Below are 22,369 nucleotides of genomic sequence, written 5' to 3'. Positions count from 1 at the left end.
GAACGCTAACCAGAGAGCTAATAAAGTGACACATTAAAACTGGATTATGGTGAAATAAATAGACACAATAATATAGTAAATAAATCCCTGTATTATTTTATCTGCCCCACAGACAAAATGATGCATCCTAGATGATTGTCACATTGCACATTCATTACTCTGACATCCCCGCTGTAACTACATTTAAATATTTACTTGTCAATAATACAGAACTACTGAAAATAAAGAAGCACTTTTGGTCTCTGTGTCACATGTATTTATTTCTGGTCATTGTGTAACATTATGAGGCACTGTAGAATAAAATGCAGTGTTTTCCAGTCTACAGTAATATCCTGATTACTGAAATATTCACCAAATTTTCTCGTCTTCTTGGCCAAACTCAAGCCAGTCTCAACATGCTTCAACAGGAGTGTTTTCTTTTTAACGAAAAACAGCTTTCAGAGTAGCGCAATGATTTGTCTTACACAATTTGTTAGTATTTTGCTTAAAACAGAATGACATTCCATTCAACAAAACTCTAAGCTGTACAAATTCTAGCTATTAAAATGGACTCACCATTACTTCAACTCTTTGATTTAAACGTCTTTTCTGTTTTCTGCTAATAAATACCTGACAATTCAAGTAAAACTCATGAAAATCATTTTAAAAAGATAAATAATTTATTTGACATCTCCTTCTCTGCAGTTAGACGCATGCTAAGGAGGACTGGCGGAGAAGACAACAGCTGCATTTCCTGTGACTGTGGCTTTGATCGAGGCTCTGAGTTTCCCACCTCCAGCGGGAACGTAATGAGGTCCGACACGCTGCCCCGCTCTCTCAGCCCGACTCTGCGCACACCTGCTGGTAGTACTTTCTCAGCATCTCCAGCTGAGCGGAGCGCACCAGGATGTGCGGGCGAACAGATGCCAGTTTCTGACAGGCTTCTTCTGGAGTCCAGCAGTGTAACTGTCAGTGGAAAAGCACGCTGTCAACATAACAAACCTGCCGCTCGATGCCCGACCAATTGGTCAGGAGTGAGCATGTTTCACACGATCAGCATTTAAAAATATTGACTTCAAGCTGTCGGTACTGTTATTCAGTGAATGTGGAGGTAAATGTAAAAATAAAAATAAGTAAAAAATAAAAAGAAGCATAAATAAAGGGATTTTCATATTCAAATCTTATGAAGATGCAATAAATAAGGTAAGCTGGACAGCTGCAGTGTGTAAGCTGCAAATCCCTTTTTTTTTCCTCATATCCTGCTGTACAATGTTGGGGGTGAGTGATATTTGACCACTGATTTGCACAGCTAATTAATAAAGCATTCAATTTAAAGGACGTATCCAAATGTTTTCTGTGTTTCTCTTATGTCAACGTAAGATTATGTAAGTTCAAAATTACAGAAAGTATCACGTGAATTTATTTTTTCACCCAGCCACCCATTATGTTTTAACTTGCGAGGACACGACTGGGACCTCCTCGCAGTTTCATACTGACCCGTATAAGGTAGGCAGCAGCTAACGTGGCGCTGCGGGAACGTCCGGCCTTGCAGTGCACATACACACTGGTTCCCTGCTCTTTGTGCTGCAGTGCAAACTCCACGCCTCTGTGGAGGTTCTCCATGCTGGGGACACCAGTCAGGTCCACGGTGCTGAGCCTCAGCTGCTCCACGCCAGCAGCCTGCCACTCCTGCACCCAGCGCCGTTAGAATAAATCACAAAGTGCATGAGGGACAGCTCTTTTGCACTGTTAGGATTTACACTTTAAAGCAGACATCAGTATTTAAACACATTTACATCAGTTTGCATATGCATGACAATGCATGGCACAGTTTACTTGCTAATATAAGTATGGCAGTTAAACTGGACAGGTCGCATGCCATGCAGACAGGGCATGTTTTTACATTTTATGACATAGCCTGTATGGCTACCTGTGTGCTTCATCAGCTTAAGAATGGGAAATCAAATGAGGGGAACTCACCTCGAGTGAGTTGCAGAAATATTTGGTCTCGTACTCTTCATTCATGGTGATCACCCCTTGAACGTTTTCTTTTTCAACCAGCTGCAACAGCAAACAGGCTATCAGCTCTCAGTCAATAACTGCTTACTGCTAAGAGAGTAGTAAGATTTCTTTTCTTAAATATCAGGTCTTGACACATGCTACCAATCTCTTTCTCTGCTCTTTATACTCAAACTACTGCATCTCAAAAATATTGTGAAAAAAGTTCATTTTTTTCGTTTTTATTTTGATGATCAGAAAAATGAAAAATCCAGGATCTCAAATTATTAGAATATTTCATATTGAGTAAATTACTATTCAAATAGCATAAATACTGACTATCGTTCAAACCAGTTGAGTCCACTCAACCACAATCATGGGGAAGACTGCTGACTTCATAATTGTTCAGATGATGATCATCGACAACCTCCACAAGGAGGGAGAACCACAGAAGGTCACTGCTGAAAAGGCTGGCTTTTCACAGAGTGCTGTATGCAGGTGTATTCATGGGAAGCTGATGGTAAGGGAAAACTGTGGCAGGAGGATTGTTGTGCCAAAAAGTGAATTCCAGTATGTGCCAGAAAATGATTGCCTGTATTTAAACTGTTGTAAATGACTTGCTGATCTATAATCTGTGGAAAATATGTCAAACATATCTCTCGTGAATGATATCAAGTCATTTTGAGCGAGAAGCAACATTTCTGTCACAAGGTAGAAGCTGCAATCAGTTTTTGGCAGTGACTTTTATATATTCTTTATTTATCAGGGTAAAAACTGTAATTGATTTTAAAAATGTCTTTTAAAGAGAAATCTGGCCAAGAGGGCAGCAGAAATCACAACAGATCAAACATTAAACTCTATAAAGATATTTTAAGTGACTAAAGAGGCCTGGGTTTATTATAACGTAGGTGCAAAAATGCAGAGTCATAAACAAACTTGAAAAACAGGTCATTTCTTCATTTTATACATAAGCCCTTCATAAATCCTATTGACTACACTCTATTCACCAATATAAGCAAAGACATTATACATAAAAGCACATAGAAACATCGGAAATCACTTTATGGCAGATGATCACTTTTTGGCTAAGCTGAGAAGCCCGGATAAAGAGATTTAAGCGTAGTTAAGTTAGTAAACTTAGTTACAGAGGGTTTAGTGCTGGGCAGTCTTACCTGTTTGGTCATGGACCTGAACGGCAGCGCTCCGAGGATCACAGTTTGATCCACTCTGTCAAACCATCGTCTCGAAGTCAGCTTCTCCATGGCAACATTGTAGGCTAACGTCGGGTAGAAGAGCAGCCTTGCTAACACTCCGGACATGGCTGCACAGTTTTCTAGCAAACAGTGGAAGAACTCAGCTTTTGCACCAGAAAGCTAAACCTCTCATTACTACGCTGTGTTGTTGTGTACTGTCTGTTTGACCTACAGTCTCTGTCAGGGTGCTAACATGCATCATGAACACACATGTTGTCAGATTCCTCTTCCTGCTATACGACTTCCGCTGACGCCAAAATCCTTCAAAATAAATGCATTGACCTTTTTCCTATTTAACTCCATGGGCTCTGTCTGTGTGTAATAGAGATGAAGTACATTTAAAGGAGTACAATAAGACTGCAGTCTTTGACAGCATTTAAAGCATGAAAAAGTTTCCTGATGTTTACCTTTGTAATTTTTTGTAACACAACTCAAGGCAGAAACAAGAAGGTAGCTGGTGACATTACATCAGAGCATAGGCGTAGGAACGCCCCCCCCCCCCCCCCCCCCCCCCCCCAATATTGGAGACAGGCGCATTTGTCCCAACCAAAAATTACACAGCGGAGGAGAAAAATACTTGATTTTGAAATATTTAACTCGCGTGCTTTTATTTTAAAGGCACAACATGCACTCCCCCCTTCCTCTGAACGGCTCTGAGTGTTTGGGAGGTGGGAGACAGCGGCAGGAGTCAGAAACTCTTGAAAGAGGTAAAACAGCCTGTCGGGATCGTTGCCATGAACAGAGCCGGACTGAGGCAAAGGCGACATATGCGGCTACCACCATCAGGGGGCGCCCGAGCTCACATACATTTGTAATGAAACTTTATGCTAGTGCACTGGTAACATTTGTCTATCCACTGGTAACAATTATCTGTGCACTGGTAACATTTATCTGTGCACTGGTAACTATGCATTGGTAACATTTATGTGTGCACTGGTAACAATTATCTATACATTTGTAACAATTATCTATGCACTGGTAATATTTATGTATGCACTGATAACAATTACCTATGCATTGGTAACATTTGTCTGTGAACTGGTAACATTTATGTGTGCACTGGTAACTATGCATTGGTAACATTTATGTGTGCACTGATAACAATTATCTATACATTTGTAACAATTATCTATGCACTGGTAATATTTATGTATGCACTCATAATAATTACCTATGCACTGGTAACATTTATCTGTGCATTGGTAACATTTATTTGTGCACTGGTAACATTTATCTGCATTGGTAACATTTGTCTGTGCATTGGTAACATTTATCTGTGCATTGGTAACAATTATCTGTGCACTGGTAACATTTATCTGTGCACTGGTAACAATTATCTATACATTAGTAACAATTATCTATGCACTGGTAATATTTATGTATGCACTCATAATAATTACCTATGCACTGGTAACATTTATCTGTGCATTGGTAACATTTATTTGTGCACTGGTAACATTTATCTGTGCATTGGTAACATTTGTCTGTGCATTGGTAACATTCATTTGTGCACTGGTAACATTTATCTGTGCACTGGTAACATTTATTTGTGCACTGGTAACATTTATTTGTGCACTGGTAACATTTATCTGTACATTGGTAACATTTGTCTGTGCATTGGTAACATTCATTTGTGCACTGGTAACATTTATCTGTGCACTGGTAACATTCATTTGTGCACTGGTAACATTTATCTGTGCATTGGTAACATTCATTTGTGCACTGGTAACATTTATCTGTGCATTGGTAACATTTATTTGTGCACTGGTAACATTTATTTGTGCACTGGTAACATTTATCTGTGCACTGGTAACATTTATCTGTGTGCTGGTAACATTTCGTCCCCTTACAATTATAAGGTTCTATCTACATTCTGACCAGTTTTGAGATATTGAGCTTTAAAGTTTTTGCACTCTGTATAGCAAAAATTACACATGGAATAAGTCTTGTTCACACATGATTATGAAACACACCCTATATGTATTCTAAATCAGTAATATCAAAATCCTATCAAATGTGCAAATGTTTTTCTTTTGTTTGTTTTTTTGAACAAGTATAATGCAGATAGAACCTTCTAATTTTATCTTAATTTAATCTTAATTTACTATTGTGCACTGTATTTTAGTAATCATTTTTATCACTCATATTTTTATTATTTTATTATTTATTGTCTGAGGCACCTAAAAGGAATGCATTTTAAATTTCGTTGTGCAACTTCTGTGTACAATGACAATAAAGATTCTGATTCTGATTCTGATTGATACTAATTCTAAAAACTCCTTTTTTTTTGTTTGGAATTATAAGGTTCTATCTGCAAAATGTGAAAACTACTACTGATTTTCAAGGAATGAAAAATAGTTAACTTATAGTAAGTTTTAAACCATAAAATTATAGATATAATAGAGTGTCCACAAGGATGGTTAAATCAAATTTAATGAATTCTGTGACATTTTTTAAGTTTCTTCTTTCATGGTAAACTGTTTTTACGGACACATTTCCCTTCCCTTTACTAGAAGATGATGCTTGACAAAGTTTTATCTTTGAATGTTTCAATGCTACAACATCTCCATCCATCCATTCTCTTCTGCTTATTCTGTTCAGGGTCGTGGGGGGGGGGGGGGGGGGGGGGGGGGGGGGGGTCTGGAGCCTAACACAGCTGACATAGGGTGAGAAGCACAGTACACCCTGTATAGGTCGCCAGTCTGTCGCAGGGCTAACACAGAGAGACAGACAAGCATTCACACCTATGGGCAATTTAGACTGGCCAATTAAAATAACCCCAGTAACTGCGTGGCTTTGGACTGTGGGAGGAAACCCACACAAACACGGGGAAAACATGTAAACTCCACACAGAGAGACCCGGGCCAAGGTGGAATCGAACACAGACCTAGATGTCAATCTAGCTGTGAGGCAGTAGTGTTAACCACCATGCCGCCTTGCTGCACAACATTTATTACACAATTTTGTACAATTAAAAAAAAATGTTGGCAGACTGAGCCCTCTTTTTTCCCATCCTTTATTTTTCCAAAGTTTTCTTAAGATAACTCAACATATAATTATATGAAAACCAACAAGTAAAAATAAAATGTATAATAAATAAATAGAACAAAATAAACATTTGATATAAATTTAGGAGGCGTATAGTTTGACATATAAATAAACTCAAATTTCAATAAAATTTGTACAGAGAGTCAAACAAATTCTGGATAATTTACCACAATGTTGTTTTTTTTCCCCATTTAGCCTAGATCTTTTTAAATTTTACAAGCTGCAATCTACCTGAAAAAGCATTCTTTAAAATTCTGAATAAACATTTAGATTCTGAGTCCATGTCCACTGAGTACAAAAATCCAAATAAAAACTCATCCCACTTAAAAGGTAGATTTTTTTAAACTTGGATCTTTAATTAAAATCATTCTGAATTAAAATGTCACTGACAATGAACTGTTTTCTTTCGGTTGTATTTATTCAGGAAAAATGTAACAATTTCTTTGCCGTCCCTTTTCTGGTGTTTTTTCTTGTACTTGCTCTTCTGGAGTTTGATGACAGAAATAAAAATAGACCGAGCTCATTAGCATGGTACCACTGCTAGGTCATAGAATATATTAAAATCTGAAGTCATTCTTCAATCAATAATATTTTATAAGTGAGGTAACTTATATTATGACCTTTGACTATTCTCAATATTATCAACTACATTATTTGTTTTTTTATGTTAGCACTGACCACAGACAAACAATACAAAACTAGTGTTAGCTCGCTAGCTTCGTAGCTAACAGTGCAAAGAAACAGCTCAGTGCAATCTAAAAAAAAAAAAAAAGAAATCAAAAGTTAAGAATTTTCCTGCCATTAGTACTTCTGTCTGTTGTCAACTCATTTTTGAAATCCTCAAGCTTTGATGTCTTGTAAACAGCCCCAGCTTACCATGAAAGATTTTCTCTAGCATCTCCTCTGCTCCTTTGCTTGACATTGGACACCAACATTACAAAAAAGAAGCAGCCTGATTGGCTCTCTTGTGAACATTTCAAGTGCCTATTGGTTCACAGATAGAACCTTATAGTACCAAGTTAAAGCTTGATTTTGCAGATAGAACCTTATTATTTTGTGAATAAAACGCCCAAAAATATATATTTGAAAAAAAATTTCTTACATATTGTTGATAAGTGGTCAGCAAATAAGTATATGACAATAACTCAGTTTCGGCAAAAATGTCCGAACCTTATAATTCTAAGGGGACAATTTATCTGTGCATTGGTAACATTTATCTGTGCACTGGTAACATTTATCTGTGCATTGGTAACATTTATCTGTGCACTGGTAACATTTGTCTGTGCACTGGTAACATTTATCTGTGCACTGGTAACATTTCTCTGTGCATTGGTAACATTTCTCTGTGCACTGGTAACATTTATCTGTGCATTGGTAACATTTATCTGTGCACTGGTAATATTTATCTGTGCATTGGTAACATTTATCTGTGCGCTGGTAACAATTATCTGTGCACTGGTAACATTTATCTGTGCACTGGTAACATTTATCTGTGCATTGGTAACATTTATCTGTGCACTGGTAACATTTGTCTGTGCATTGGTAACATTTATCTGTGCACTGGTAACATTTATCTGTGCATTGGTAACATTTATCTGTGCACTGGTAACATTTGTCTGTGCATTGGTAACAATTATCTGTGCACTGGTAACATTTATCTGTGCATTGGTAACATTTATATGTGCACTGGTAACATTTGTCTGTGCATTGGTAACATTTATCTGTGCATTGGTAACATTTATCTGTGCACTGGTAACATTTCTCTGTGCATTGGTAACATTTATTTGTGCACTGGTAACATTTATCTGTGCACTGGTAACATTTATCTGTGCATTGGTAACTATGCACTGGTAACATTTATCTGCACATTGGTAACATTTATCTGTGCATTGGTAACATTTATCTGTGCACTGGTAACATTTCTCTGTGCATTGGTAACATTTATTTGTGCACTGGTAACATTTATCTGTGCACTGGTAACAATTATCTGTGCATTGGTAACTATGCACTGGTAACATTTATCTGTGCTCAAGCCAGTTTGCCCACATCCTACGATTATAAAACATATACATATGTAAATTATACATGCGATCATATAAGTGTACACAACACTATTTTCCCAAGAAATATTTGAAAAATAAGAAAGTAAAGGATCAAATAGCATTTTTTTAATGCTTTTCTCAGAGTATTTATGGATCTGTCAGGTTTCCAATATGTGTCCCCCCAATAGGAAACTCATTCCTACGCCCCTGCATCAGAGGACAGGACACATGAAGGTTCAGGATAATTAGAGACAAATGCAGCAGCAAGATGGTGACGACAGCAGTTTAAAGCAGTTGAGTATGGAAACATGTATCACTCTCCTATCAAAAGGCTGAGAAATATATTTTCAGTAATTACATTGGCAGAAAATGTTCAAAAGCAGATTTTGAACAACTGGGTGTGCCACTCCCTTTACAGAAAAGTACAAACTTGGTTTAATCAGATGAGAAAGAGAGAAAAGGATGATTCAAACATTAATATGGCAACATATATTGTTTCTTTAATCAGCACAATAGTTTGGTCTGTACTAATAAAAAAGGAAAAGAGTTTTCTTCTTTCTTCTCTCCTGGTCACTCATTGAAATGTTTAGTAACTCCTTAGCCTCCATTACTCCTAATCACACTTTCAATAAATGTAGCCTGTTCAAAGCTTTGGAGGTCAGGCTCAGTGAATTGGAGTTGTGGCTCCTCGTCATTGAAAATGAATGGATAGGTAGCCAGGCCCCTGTAGCCAGTGCGGGCCAAAGTACCTTAGCCTTGGTTAGCTGTGATTACATTACCACAGAGCTGGAAATTACTGTGCTGATCAAAAGAAGCATTAAATTTGCTTATTTGGTGTCTAAAGCTTCAACTTTGTAAGTCTCAAAATGGATGCAAGATAATTTTTTCTCCTAAAAAATTGTTGGAGATCTCTTCTTTGGAAAAAGTATTGTAGCGATTCTCTTAGTTAGAGAGCGTGTTGATGTTGTGGGATTTCGGACTGTTCGGGAGGTTCGTGAAGGCAGCATGGAGAGAGAGAAAAGACCGAGTGCTTGCCTGTGTGTGTGTGTGTGTTGCTGTTCCGTTGTTGTAGTAGTGGTTGGCGTGGCTGTGGCCTACAGCAGCCGTTTTTCTGCTAATAAAGACGACCTTTGTTGTGAACATTGCCGACTGTGGAAGTGTGTTTACAACGTTACAGTATTTTGACTGATAAGTTGCACTTTTAACATGATAAACTCACATTAGATAAAACAATGTACCACTGAATGCAGGAGGTATTATTGCTAAATATGGGCCAGTGTACACCTATGTAAATATTCTATTAAAAGTCATTCATGATTTATGTATTCCTCTACATTTCTGATTAATTTAGTGTTACGCAGCATAAAACCAAATTTCATTGTATTCAGAAAACAAGACGTTTCTAATTCACTTCAAACTTTTAAGCTGTAGATCGCAATTATACTGTCTGGTTATTGATTAGAGGGAGAGACTGTTAAAAAGTTATGAGCTGTCTCGCTGCAGAGAAGGTGGAGTCGGTCATCCTTAAAATGCTGCCAAGAGGCAGCTGACACAACTGGATGATGCTCGGGCTCTGTGGTGAAGTACAGACACAGGCAACCATGAGCCACTGATGAGTGCATAAACTTGTTAAACACATATGAGCTATTGATAAGAGAAAATGAATGAGTGGACTTGTTAGGGAGAGTTTGCCATCAGTCTTGGAACCCTTCACCTCAATTTTTGAATCAGGTGGAAATAACTTCATCAGATACAGTTAGAGACATGCATACAATACACACTACTTTGTACACAGCACTTTGTTCTCAGACTGCAGGCTTACTTGTGGTTCCTAGAGTTACTAAAAGTAGAATGGATTCAAGAGACAGAGACTCTGTTTTAAGGTCAGACTTGTTTGATAAATCTTATAGTTTGGGCTGGATCATCTGACCCTGAGCCACCCTTTAGTTATGCTGTTAGAGGCTACTACTGTTGTGGGGCTTCCCATGATGCACTGAGCACTTCTTTCATTCCCAGTGTGTTCATATACCACGACTGCATGTCACTAATATTTGTCTTCTCTCTCCCACAGTGTATGTGTTTGTCCTGTCTTCCTGTGCTCTTGTTTTGTATTTTCTCTCTCCCCTCACCTCCAACCCTTCGAAGCAGATGACCTCCCCTCCCTGAGCCTGTTTCTGCTGGAGCTTTCTTCCTAACTAATGTGAATTAAAATTGAATATAACTTCTAAACAAAACTAAAGTCATCGCACCCAGTTTGGACAGCTAGAACAATAAAATACACTGAAATAAACAAAAACAGAACTGGCTGCATCAACAGCAGCTTCTTCCTGAGGTCCTCCTCAACTCCAAAACCCACCAGAGGAATGTCTGTTCCACCACCATCAGCAGTTATATTTAATTTAATCATTTTATTCTGTTTGAAAATAGACATTAAAAAAAAGACTGTTTTTTTTAATGGTTTATTCTTTATTCATACAATTCCTTAAAACATGTATATGTGAATGACCCTAGCAGTCGTATTAGGATCCTGAGATCCTATGACTTCATATGGAGACATTACATTTTGACTTTTCTTCACCTTAAACTTCATTCTGCCTCATAAAATGTTAATATCTTTTAAACACTGACTTGTTTTATGCTGTAAAATAAAGCCGTTGTCTCCATATGAGGGTAAATTGCTGTGTAACAAAGATGAAGTTTAGTTTTTAGGCTTCTGCAGACATCTGTGCTGTGCAGCCTGGTGTGAGCTGAAAACATAATGCTAGGTTATTGTTATCACTGCACACTCACTCAGTGGTCTTCTTCTTTAGAGATGTTCCCTGTTTAATGGCCTGTTTGGCACCAAACTCAGCACGTAGCATTTATAGCTCCAACCGTTAAATTGTAAAAAGTTTCTCACTCGCTCCTGGCAGAGGGCAGTGCAAGACAGTTTCTAAAAACTCTGTGCCTCTTTTCTCTCGACTATGAGGCGTTATACATTTCTACGGTAATTTAGAGAAACATATGAATGCTAAGCTGTTTAGAGGCTACCTAAAATAAACTGTTTAAACACCCAACATGTCTACTTGAACTGAAATTTGTTTCAACGATGGAAACTGAAGTCTTGATATAAATACAAACTTGTGTTGACTAGTAAATTAAAACAAACTATTTGAACTTTATATTGATTCTGATTACACTGATTTACATACACACACACACACACACACAAAATACTGGCCCCCCAGTGAACAAGGCTATTCAGTCAGTATTGTCAAGACAAGCATTTCTCAGCAATTGTAAAATCTTTCACTACAGGATTGACTCAGTTTGTTTTCTCTTGTTTATGAACCATGAGTGTGATCAATGACAGTGCACACCAACATGTTCTTTAGGATGATTATGACTTCGGTTTTGATTTTCAAGTAGTCATTACCATTGGGCACAGATTCCTCTGGATGGCTGACCAGAAAATGTGACATGCCGCTGAGGTCATCGTGTCTGGTACCCAGGCTAAAACGGTGAGAAAAAACATTGTGTTCTTGTACTTCTTAAGATGGACTTTGTTCAAATAATATGTAAATCGCCTGCTGCACAAAATACTTAAGGCTACACTACTTTTTACAAACATCCATCCATCTTCTTCCACTTATCCTTTTCAGGGTTTGGGGGTGGGGGGCTGGAGCCTATCCCAGCTGTCGTAGGGTAAGAGGCAGGGTACAACCTGCACAGGTTGCCAGTCTCCCGCAGGGCTAACACAGAGAGACAACCATTTACATTCACACCTCTGGGCAATTTAGAATCACCACTTAACCTAACCCCACTCACTGCATGTCTTTGAAATGTGGGAGGAAACCGGAGTACCTGGAGAAAACCAACGCAGACCTTTTCATAAACAATTTTAGTGAATGCTTTGTTGCCAACAAAAAACTATCCATTTTCAAACAGACACATGAAAAATGATTTATTTATTCTACTCAACAGATATGGCAGTCTTTGAGTGAAAATTCATTTAGTTTCTTTTGCAAGAGTTTCCAAAATCAGCCATGATAGTGAGTTCCTGTGTGGCATTATGTGAAACCATAATGCCACACAGAGATGATATTTCAACTAAAGCCCTTTTCAGACATGCGTTCCTTTTCCCGACAATCTGATGACAGCATTTTTCTGGAAGAGTCGTGATTGCAACCTTTCCAAGATGAACCCGAGCGCCATTTGCATGTTTTAACATGGCGCAAATCTGAAGGTGTGAGGCTACATTAGCCCATAAGCACACACAGAATTGCACCTGTGGTCATTTTTGTGTTTTCTGTTAGTGAAGAAAACCAAGCATTCAACAGTATGGTTACATTTCACTAGAGAAGACACTGAAAATACCCCACAAACGTGCAGATCTCATGGACCTGTGGCAAAAACTGTGCATGCACACCTCTCTCTGTTACTATAGGGGGTATGTCTCAATGAAGTCCAAGTAACCTGCATGACAGGCTGCTGTCAGTCTGTCAAGTCTAAAAAGGGCTTTAAAGTCCTAACAGCCTGACATCTTTGCAAAGTAGCTTAAAAAAAAAAAAAAAAAACCAGGATACAGAAATATATACAGAAACACATTTATAAAAAACAGACTGGGAGCAGTGTGAGCTCGTGTGAAAATACACTACGTGCTGCAATATATTTTCTAAACAAAGTGCAATACATTCATCATACATATGGCCTGTAACCCCAGATTGCATAACTTCATAAAGCTAAACTTTTTATTCAACTTTTCTTTAAAAAAAAATAAAGATGTACAGTATAAGATATGGGCAATACTTATTACAGTGCCGCAACTGGCAAAAATTATCGAGCCAAAGTAGTGTTAGTTTAACTTAGGACGTTTTTTTTTCAGTGATAGAAAAGGCAAAGAAAACTCAGCAGCTTCCTTGTGCCTCATTTCTCACTGATTTAACACTTAATATATTAATGCCTTCATTTACATGGACAAGCAGATAGCAGTGAAAGGTGCTGACGCTTTGAAGCAGACCTTAACTTTATTGATTATGAGCTGCTGCAGACAATCTGAGTGGAGAGGTCAAAGGTTGGTTGTGGTGGTGGAGTTCAGGATGTCGTGCTGGATCTTGGTGTTGGAGGCCTTGGACAGGTCTCGCTGTGGAAAAACAAGCAGGTGTAAGGCTCATTGTTTCTGTGCAATGTCACATGCATGCATACACACACACAAAAAAAAAAAAAAAAAAAAATCACACACAAGAATCCCACTAATCCCTATCACTAACACGCTGCCACACTGGGAAGGCCGACAACCAGGCAACCTGATGGAGATCAAAGTGCCACTTATTTAAGGTAGTAGTAACAGTAACAAAACTAATAAAAGGTGTTACTTGAGGCAGAACACTGAAATCTAAGTTGTATCAGCCCTTGGTGGGATGCTTCAGCAGCATTCACACGTACCAATGTTTAATGACTGATTTACATTTGGGGGAATCGTAGTAGATGCATCTACGCGGTATGAATTTGAACATCCAAGGTGAGATCATTTGAGTTATCATGTAAACGAGACTTTCAGAAAACCTGACTTCTGCCGAGGCTATGACAACAGCTAGACCTTCCAAAAGGGCGAGCTGAAAATGTCTGAAACAGAGTTCTTACAGCCGACTGAAGCCTGAGCTTTAGTTATTTGTTTAATATGAGCATCCACTATATCAATGGATTAGTAAGTTAACAGTGTCTCTCTTTTACTCAGTCTGGGCTTCCTTGGTTCCCACAAATCACTGCTGTCATGTTTAAGACAAAACTAAATGCTAATTTTCTCCTCAAGTGTGACTTTTCTCTTTGATTTAAAGCATGCAGTTACAGTAAATTAAGTTATTAAGATTAGTTAGGATTATGCAAGGGCTCAGAATTCTAAACACACCTTGATTGAACAGATTCAGTGTTGACCAAGTCCCTCTAAAATACAAATTTACATTATTAGCATAATTGTGTGCATCATCCTCCACATTATGCTGAAATATGTTATTGCACGGAAACAGAAAGAAAAATAAAAAAACACGCAGAGAGAACAGATTAGAGACAAAAGTTAAATTACCACAAACTCTGAATATGTGCTGGCAACAGAGGCTATGCTGAAGTTAGGCTGTGGACAAGCAGGAGTCAGCAACGCACCACTCAGAGGGGTCCTTCCTTTCAGCTGGGCCTCATTCTCTTTGTTGCAGCCCTGCACTCTTGGGTGGGGAGGTTTACAGCCACCTGGTGTCCGTGCTGCTGGAGTCTGGATGATAGACAGCAGGAGGGAGTCATATCAGACAATATGGATCATAAAGTACAGAGAGTATAGAACAGGGATCCTCAAATCCAGGCCCCGAGAGCCGTTGTCCTGCAGGTTTTAGATGCGTCTCTGCTTCAACACACCTGAGACGAATATAGAAGTCATTAGCAGGACTCTGGAGAACTTGACTGCATACTAAGGAGGTAATTCAGCCATTTGATTCGGGAGTGTTGGATCAGGGACACATCTAAAACCTGCAGGACACCGGACCTCGAGGCCTGGATTTGAGGAGCCCTGGTATAGAAGCAATAACCCAACAACACTGATGCTTCGAGTAAACATAGCAAAAATATGTATATTTACTACTTCACACTGAATAATTTTAATCAGGAAAGATTTCTGCACAACTAAGAAGTAAAATGACAGAAACCACACATTTATGTATATCCTAAAGTATTTATATGCATGCTTTGCTGGTAAAGCAAAGTAAAATGTAACAATTGCACAACACTGTGCAACTGTTAGATTTTACTATGAATCATTAGTAGATTGCTATAATAAGCTGAGCAGTGCCAGTCTGGTTGTTCCCCAGTGGTTTCCCTGATGGGTGGCAACATACTGAACCCCCAATCCATCAAAGAAGCCAAAGGGATAAATAATAATTAAAAAAATTAAACCATAACATTTCATGTACTTTATGTACATTTTATGTACTATATTTATGTACTAGCTTTAGGTTTAGGAAAGGGAACTGTCTGGATATAGCCATGCACTAGTTATGAATGCACCAGAATCTTTAGCCGTTATTCTCACATCACACAGCCAGTTTAAAGACTAATGTCTGATTCACATTTGCATTTTCACACTGTTGACTAAGAAATTCAGGGCTGCAGTGTATGTGTTTGAACAGCTACTGTACAGTCTACTCTGCTGACATCCTAAGTATGTGTGAGGAGCAGCATGGAGTCTTTGATGTGGTGTTGCAAACTTCACAGTGTTGTGAAGGTTAAGCACCTTCACAACAAGCCTACACAGAAACAGACTCTTGTGCAGTGGTTTTATAACCCACTTCCACTCAGGGCTACTTGGTTTGGAACAGCACTTCATGTGGTGGACCCTCCATGTGAACGTGCAGAGTTCATGTTTTCAGGGCTCAGACTGGAGTTCAAGCTCCGTTGTTGTGCCTATATTTAGGTCTTTGCCTTCACTAAATTTGGGTCAAATTGTGCTTACCTGCCTGACTTATTTCTATGCCTTAAGACTTTCTTTTAGTTTTCTGCATGAAACCAACCTTATTTGCAGAGAGGGGAGGGCGGGGCACAGGCGAGCGACAGACAGTCCCACCATAGACAGAACGCATTGTGCTGTTAGAGGTACCGCTAGACATGCTGGAGGTTGCGTTACACTGATGAGAGAGACGGAAGCGGGGTTAGTGCTGCAGAGATGGCACCACTTTAAACCCTGGCTACAGAAAAGCAGACTGGCGTTTACCATCTTTCGAGATTTATTTGGGGTCGTCGTGCCCAGGAATCTGCGTTTGGTTGGAGTTCGTACTGCTGTTCCGTACAACATGTCCTCCTCAGTTTGTTTGCTTTTCTTAATGTGCTGCAGAGATTTTGTAAAGAGGAATCATCAACACACTTAGCAAACACGTGTAAGCTTACAATGCAATACAAGTCAACTTACGTACCCTTTCCAGCTTCTCTTTTTCTTTCTCTATTCTGTGCAGCTCCCACTGTTCCTCCACATACTGCAGGAACTTCTGTCCATTTACTTGAAATTCACGACCTTGCTCACTTTCCCACATGTCGATCTGGGCTTTTAATTTCTTCTCAGTCTTTGAAAGGAAAGACACACAACATCGAGTCTTAATACTAAAGATGTTTTAAGTTTAGGAAAAAAATAAGTGGCCTTCATGCCTTACCTTTGGGAGGCTTTTAAGCAGCTCAGACCTCTGTTTCTCCTCTTTGAGAAGATTCCCACCTCTGTTAGTGAATCTTGTTGGATCTGTTGCTTTTTTCTGTTAAAGAAAATGTGAGAAATAGAGTTCAGTATGGCAGCTTTAACAGGAAGCAGTATAACCAGTTAATAAATTAATGCAGGGTATGACAAAGCTTAATTGTTTTCAAAAAGATTCGATACCAACTGAAAACTGTTTATTTACATGAAAGAAAACATTCACTCTGGTTTTATTTGTATGTTTTCTTAATTTTTCCTGCCTTTACTGCCACATTTAATCTATTTTAACAGAACTCTACTTTAACTTTCTAATTAAAAATAAAAAAATGAACCGAGTTGGTTTGACTGGCCACTAGCTTCTAAATCTATTTACCTTTAGTTTCCGCTCCCTGTCAAACTGTACTCACCTCGAGCTCCAGGAAGAGTCTCCAGCTTTCCTCCCATCTGTGAACCCCTTCAAAAAGCTCTTTGTGATCCTCATAATGCTGCTTCAAGCGCTGGATCTCAGCATCATGCAGACTCAACAGCTCTTCGGTAAAGTCCTCTAAAAGAGTCAAATAGTCTCATAAATCAAGCTGAGTAAAACAGTGACCAATAAGTGACAAAAAAAGAGAACCCACCACTAAAATATGGTGTGAAAGCCTCCCGCTGGTTTGTGCTGAGAAAGCACTTTTCCCAGAAGACGGCGATCTCAGAGCGGATGGCATCCGTGACGTTGCGTAAGTTTTGCAGTTTGAGCTCCTCCAGACGTTTGACTTCTGCTTGTAACTAAAGAAGAAAAATAATGCTTAAACAACACTGCATAACAGCAGCCAAAGAACTGAAAGTCAGCTGTCCACAAAGAAGGCGGGGGGCAAAAACCCTGGCAGCATCTTCTTTCTCACCGCTTCCAGATTCCTCTTCTTAGATGTGACCATGTGTTCATTGAAGGCCTCTCTCTCCTCCTGTGGAACCTGCAGTCTGTTCCACAGCTGCTGAATCTTCTCTCTGTGATTCTCACACATTACCTCGTTCTCTGCCTTGCGTTCCTCAAGCTGCAGAATTAACATGGCATCAGTTAGCAACTCAGCAGCTCAGGTTTAAATTATGACTTCTGCTGGACAGTTTATAAACCCCCTCCCCAAAAAAAGGCTAAATGTTCAAAGCATGAATGAAATTTTGTAGAACAGCTAAAGACTGGCCTTAAAAACTGTAAACAGAAGAGCTATAGGTTCTGCCTTGCCTGGCAAAGAAGCAGTTTGAGTGATGTGATATTGTCTCTGGAGAGGCAAAAAGAGTCCTCATCCTCACAGACGACGTCCTTCTCGAAGCTGGTTTCAGGGACATGGTCCAGCTCTTCCATGTATAAAATGATCTGCTTTTTGAGGTCCATAAACTCAGCATACCGCATTGCCTGAAAACATGAAGCAGAGTGCAAACACAATTCAATAAGTGAGGTACTAAAGAAGAATAATCATTATACTAATTTAATAGGGCTGTACCCAGTTTGATACCAGCTTGTCCAGCTACATCTCTCTTGCTCGTAGTAGTGTTCATCCTACTTCATTAGGCATATATCTATAAACAGCATCCTACTAATTCACAATCAAATCTTGATCCCGTACAACAGGAAACATCTCTCTGTCTCTCTCACACTGGGTGAGAGACAGAAAATAGGCACACAGCATGAGAAATAAAAAGTAAAAAGGGGACAAAAAATATTTTAAACTCCCAAAATATGCAATAAGAGTTCATTCATACAACACCTAAATCTTTATTGGTGGCTTTCATCAGTTTGTGCATTTACGAGTGTTTGGGGAATTCAATTTTAAACACTCATGAACATCATGAACATGGCTCACAGAGGGCCCATAGTGTCACACAGCAGCTGCAGAATGCTTTTCTCTTCAAAATAACAGGAAACTGGAGGTGTGGTTTTCATAAAGAGCTTCTACCTTCTCTTCGTTCTGGTTGGCGATGTGCTGGCGGAAGTTGTCCAGTGTTTCCAGTGAAGGAACGGAGTCTGGAGCAATGCCGTAGGGCATGGAGCACAGGATGTCACACAGGTCCTGGTCCTGCTCCAGCAGAGCCTTCAGCTGCTGCATCCGCTGAGCCTTCTCCTTCATCAGAGCCTCCACCTGTGTGCGGATGTTCTTCTCTTGCTGGAGCATGCTGACGCCAGCCTCATCCTAAATGTCCAGAGAAACTTAACAATTTAACCATTTTCCAGGGAGGAGCACTACTGATTACATGTATGATTCAGTTTCCAGTCAGCAGAGTTCACATGAAAACCGTTACCTCAAACACAGAGAGCTGAAGTTCCAAGCAGAGTTTCTCCATTTCTGTCTTGCATGTCTGAATGCTAACGATGAGCCTCTTTCTCAGAGATTCCTCTTCCTGAATCATCATATCTAATAAGTTCTGTTGGAGAAATACAGTAAATCAATAACTGAACTCAATCAATAACTGGAGGTTTTTGATTATTGTGGAAACAGTTATTCAATTTCCTTTTCAATTCATGGAACCCAGCCACAGAGATTTCCTGTGGTTAGCTTACTGCTCCTTGGTGGAGGTGAATCAAAGAGCTGCTGTTTACAAAGTGCCAGTGAACACTTAGGATAACAAGACCTTTAACTTAGCTGTGAATCTGTTTTGATATTAGTCATTATGTTACTACTGAAATAAATGCCCAGAAGTTCAAGATCACAAAAGGACCACAAAACTAAACTATTGATATTTTAACTCTGATTAAGCAATTAACCAAAATTTGACTTATTCTCTCATGATGAAGTGACAGTTAGTGAATGTGTATTAAACTTTAGCTTAGTGGTAGTTTGAGTGTGACTGCTTAAAACAGGAGATGGTAGGATTTATAAATGTTTAACCTTTGTAACTTGTTAAAATCAGTACAAATTTGGTGTGAATTTTTCATTTTTTTAATTACGTAATTTTTATCAGAAGGGCTTGATTTCATTCAAATTTACAACATTATTTTCTGCCCAAACAAAGTTGTAGGAATTCATAAGAAAAACAAACGAACACAAAAAAGGGACTAATTTGAACACTACATACAATTTTTACTTGTTTTATTTTCCATGAAACTACTGACATTTGAATTCACTTCAGTGAATTTACCCATTTCTTCCCGTCACTGGATAACAATAATTTCTAATACTAGCATATTCAATTTCTGGAGAAATTATGGTGGGATTGTTGCTACTGCTAGACTTAAGACTGCTGCTTGCTGCTAATAAAAGGTTGGAGGTAATTAGGATGGCTAAGAAAGCTCAAGAGACATGTTTTTAAATATGAACCTGTCCAGGGTGTACCCCGCCTCTCGCCCTGTGGCAGCTGGGATAGGCTTTCAATCATCATTTGTTCCCACCTGTACCAGTTAAAATTACCACGTTAAAATTACAGCAAAGGCATTTTGTGTTACTAGTTGTAAGAAAATTTCTCTGGCACTTCCTTTGCAAAATAGTTCATAACATCCAAACCATAATTTGTATTGACATGATTTAAAAACCATGAGCATCCACAGAAGTTGCTATAGAGAGGGGGCTTTCTTCCTAGTGTCAAAAACGTGGTCACAGGAACAATATGAATAAGAGGTTCTTTCTCCTTTTCTTTGATCAAATGATTATGGAAGTCTAGAGAGCAGTTAGATATTTAACATATTAATTTAGCAAGCAGCAGATGATTTATTTTTGTGATTGTTCCACTCTTTTGTGCCACGAAACAAGGAACTGTATTTCAGCGTCAGCACACTCTCTTCAACGGTATACGATGAACAAAATTTCACATAGCTAGACTTTCTTTACCCTAACTGGCTCAACAAAACCTAAAACCCTGTTGAAAATAATGGGTATCACAATGGTGTTTATCAACTGTCTTTGTTAAGCAGGGCTTGCTGCTGCAGGCTCTGTGTATGCTCACATAAAAAGGTGTGTTTCACAAGTCAGTCTTCTTCCACACAAAATGATCTGTATGTGTGCCACCTACTCCAATCAGAGCCACTAGCAGATTATAATAAAATGATAATTGAAAAACTATGAAGATTATAAAGAATATAACATAAAATCCAACACTGTTGCAAAAGGGAAAAGAGGTTAATGCTGCAGAAAACCATTAATCTTGGGATTTAGTGCACAGACCAGTAAAATAAACATTTTAATTCCAGTTTATTTTTCCACTGAGTTTGCTCACCGTGCTGGTGTTTCTTTCAAAGGTGGCAGCTGCACTGTGAGCTCTCAAACTTTAAACTGGATACATTTCAGCATTCAAAGTTAGTGCCCAATAAAGGAGACCTTTACATCATTTTAGTTTTTTGAGATCAGCATGAAACTGTTATTATTGAACTGTTATTATAATTGTTATTAACAATTATTGAACAGGTATTCTTGGTGTGTGTTCTTTGTTATTGTAGCTGTAATTCCAGCAGTATAAAAGAGACTTAGCAGCAGGTTAGAATGAAGTATAAAAACAGTTTCTGTATCACCAAATTAATACATGCACATTTCCAAGACACTAGGATGCACAGTTTGTGCCTCAGTGGTTTTCAGGGCATTCCAAAGTATTCTGCATGTCACAGAGTGGACATGTATCATTTGCATTATTATAAAGGTTAATAATCTGACTATATATAAGGGCCCAATACCTATATATATAAGCACTTTCAGGACAAAAATATAATATATTCAAGTTTGGTGATGTGTCACGGAGGGGATGAATAAAATAAAAAATTATGAACTGCAAAAATTAATTATATATTCCCATGTGATAATACAGAAATGTCAATTTACAGTTATATTGTTTTACTAATACATTAATATCTGATGTGGAGAACTAATGTTATGCCTTCTGCTTTTTTTCTCTTCTGGGTGCATATGTAACCATATGTAGCGTCACGGAGGGGACACTTTTGTCCACCTGTACATACTATCAAACACAATAGTTTTTTTTTTCCAACTCCCAAATACAAAACTTTAATTTCCTGCATTGCTCTATGTCCCCCTGATAAAATTTAAACCTGTCACAATCCAACAGGTGCGTTTGCGTCACTGGCAAATGCACACAGTGTCATGTTAATGGGGTATGCAGCTTCTCACCTTAATGTGATTCTTGACTACATTAGTTCTCTGTAGTCTCTGGTCCTCCGGGATGCCGATCTCCTCCCAAATGTCCTTCAAGTGGCACAGCGCTTTATTCAGGCACGCCACAGACTCAGCTGCGAGTACCTCGCTAAAGGATGAGCAGGAGGCACAATCACATCGTGGATTAATAACGTATTCCCATGATATAGAATAGAATAGAATGCCTTTATTGTCATTATACAGGATGTCCATAATAATATCAATAATTTAGTGGTTCGTAACATTTTTAAAGCCAACGACTTTCTCAAAACATGCACAGATCACTCATGAACTAACCGGTGCTGACATTAGCTAACCGTAAGCCATTTGCTCATACAGCCCAATACACTTTACAAACACTACCTGCACCACGAAAATTAGGTTTAAACGTACCTTTTCCTCATGGTTAAATTCCAGGCACGGTTAGAATTACAGGTAAAACCGACTAAAAACGTAGAAAACCTGCGGAATACCCACGTCACAGACCGTAGTTTCTCTGCCCCAGTCCGTTTGTATAGTTCAAAATACGCGTCCTGCAGCGTTCTGCTCTCTGATTGGCCCGTTCTGCCGGTGCGCGTGTTTCGTTACACCAAACCGGGCCGCTGGGAGTTTCTTCAACCCACTGCATAGGTTAAACGGCGCGTTGTCAAGAAAACAAGCGCACCAATTTCATGGAGGGTGCGCTGATGTCATGTAGGAAAATACACTTGTTAATTTTAGACTGATGAATTATTCACA

General features: G+C 38.8%; 2 protein-coding genes across 6 annotated transcripts; both read right to left on the bottom strand.

Moving 5' to 3' along the window:
* Nucleotides 1-637: 637 nt before the first annotated feature.
* ptpmt1 (protein tyrosine phosphatase mitochondrial 1) lies at nt 638-3,528 on the bottom strand. 2 transcript variants are annotated; one of them, XM_030726278.1, is made up of 5 exons: nt 3,403-3,528; nt 3,150-3,310; nt 1,960-2,040; nt 1,477-1,668; nt 638-945 (listed from the first exon to the last, which is right to left on the bottom strand). In XM_030726278.1, the coding sequence occupies exons 2-5, from the start codon at nt 3,294-3,296 to the stop codon at nt 817-819; spliced, it is 549 nt and encodes a 182-aa protein (XP_030582138.1). In that variant the 5' UTR covers nt 3,297-3,310; nt 3,403-3,528; the 3' UTR covers nt 638-816. The 2 variants fall into 2 exon arrangements, with proteins under 2 accessions (XP_030582138.1, XP_030582137.1); XM_030726277.1 differs by having other exon boundaries at nt 3,150-3,476.
* An 8,765-nt stretch (nt 3,529-12,293) lies between these two features.
* On the bottom strand, nt 12,294-22,184 carry prc1b (protein regulator of cytokinesis 1b). 4 transcript variants are annotated; one of them, XM_030720273.1, is made up of 15 exons: nt 22,025-22,184; nt 21,608-21,740; nt 18,798-18,920; nt 18,455-18,688; nt 17,743-17,913; nt 17,405-17,554; nt 17,141-17,288; nt 16,928-17,064; nt 16,486-16,581; nt 16,252-16,398; nt 16,053-16,166; nt 15,853-15,966; nt 14,382-14,564; nt 14,208-14,242; nt 12,294-13,442 (listed from the first exon to the last, which is right to left on the bottom strand). In XM_030720273.1, exons 1-15 carry the CDS (start codon nt 22,033-22,035, stop codon nt 13,394-13,396), a joined length of 1,845 nt encoding a protein of 614 aa, XP_030576133.1. In that variant the 5' UTR covers nt 22,036-22,184; the 3' UTR covers nt 12,294-13,393. The 4 variants fall into 4 exon arrangements, with proteins under 4 accessions (XP_030576133.1, XP_030576143.1, XP_030576152.1 ...); XM_030720300.1 differs by having other exon boundaries at nt 13,305-13,442; nt 14,459-14,564; XM_030720283.1 differs by lacking the exon at nt 14,208-14,242.
* Between the last annotated feature and the right edge of the window lie 185 nt (nt 22,185-22,369).

This window comes from Archocentrus centrarchus, chromosome 3, assembly GCF_007364275.1.
Source record: "Archocentrus centrarchus isolate MPI-CPG fArcCen1 chromosome 3, fArcCen1, whole genome shotgun sequence".
In the NCBI taxonomy this organism is placed as follows: domain Eukaryota; kingdom Metazoa; phylum Chordata; class Actinopteri; order Cichliformes; family Cichlidae; genus Archocentrus; species Archocentrus centrarchus.
The sequence above is the reverse complement of the archived record's forward strand: the minus strand, read 5'-3'. Positions and strand labels throughout refer to the sequence as shown.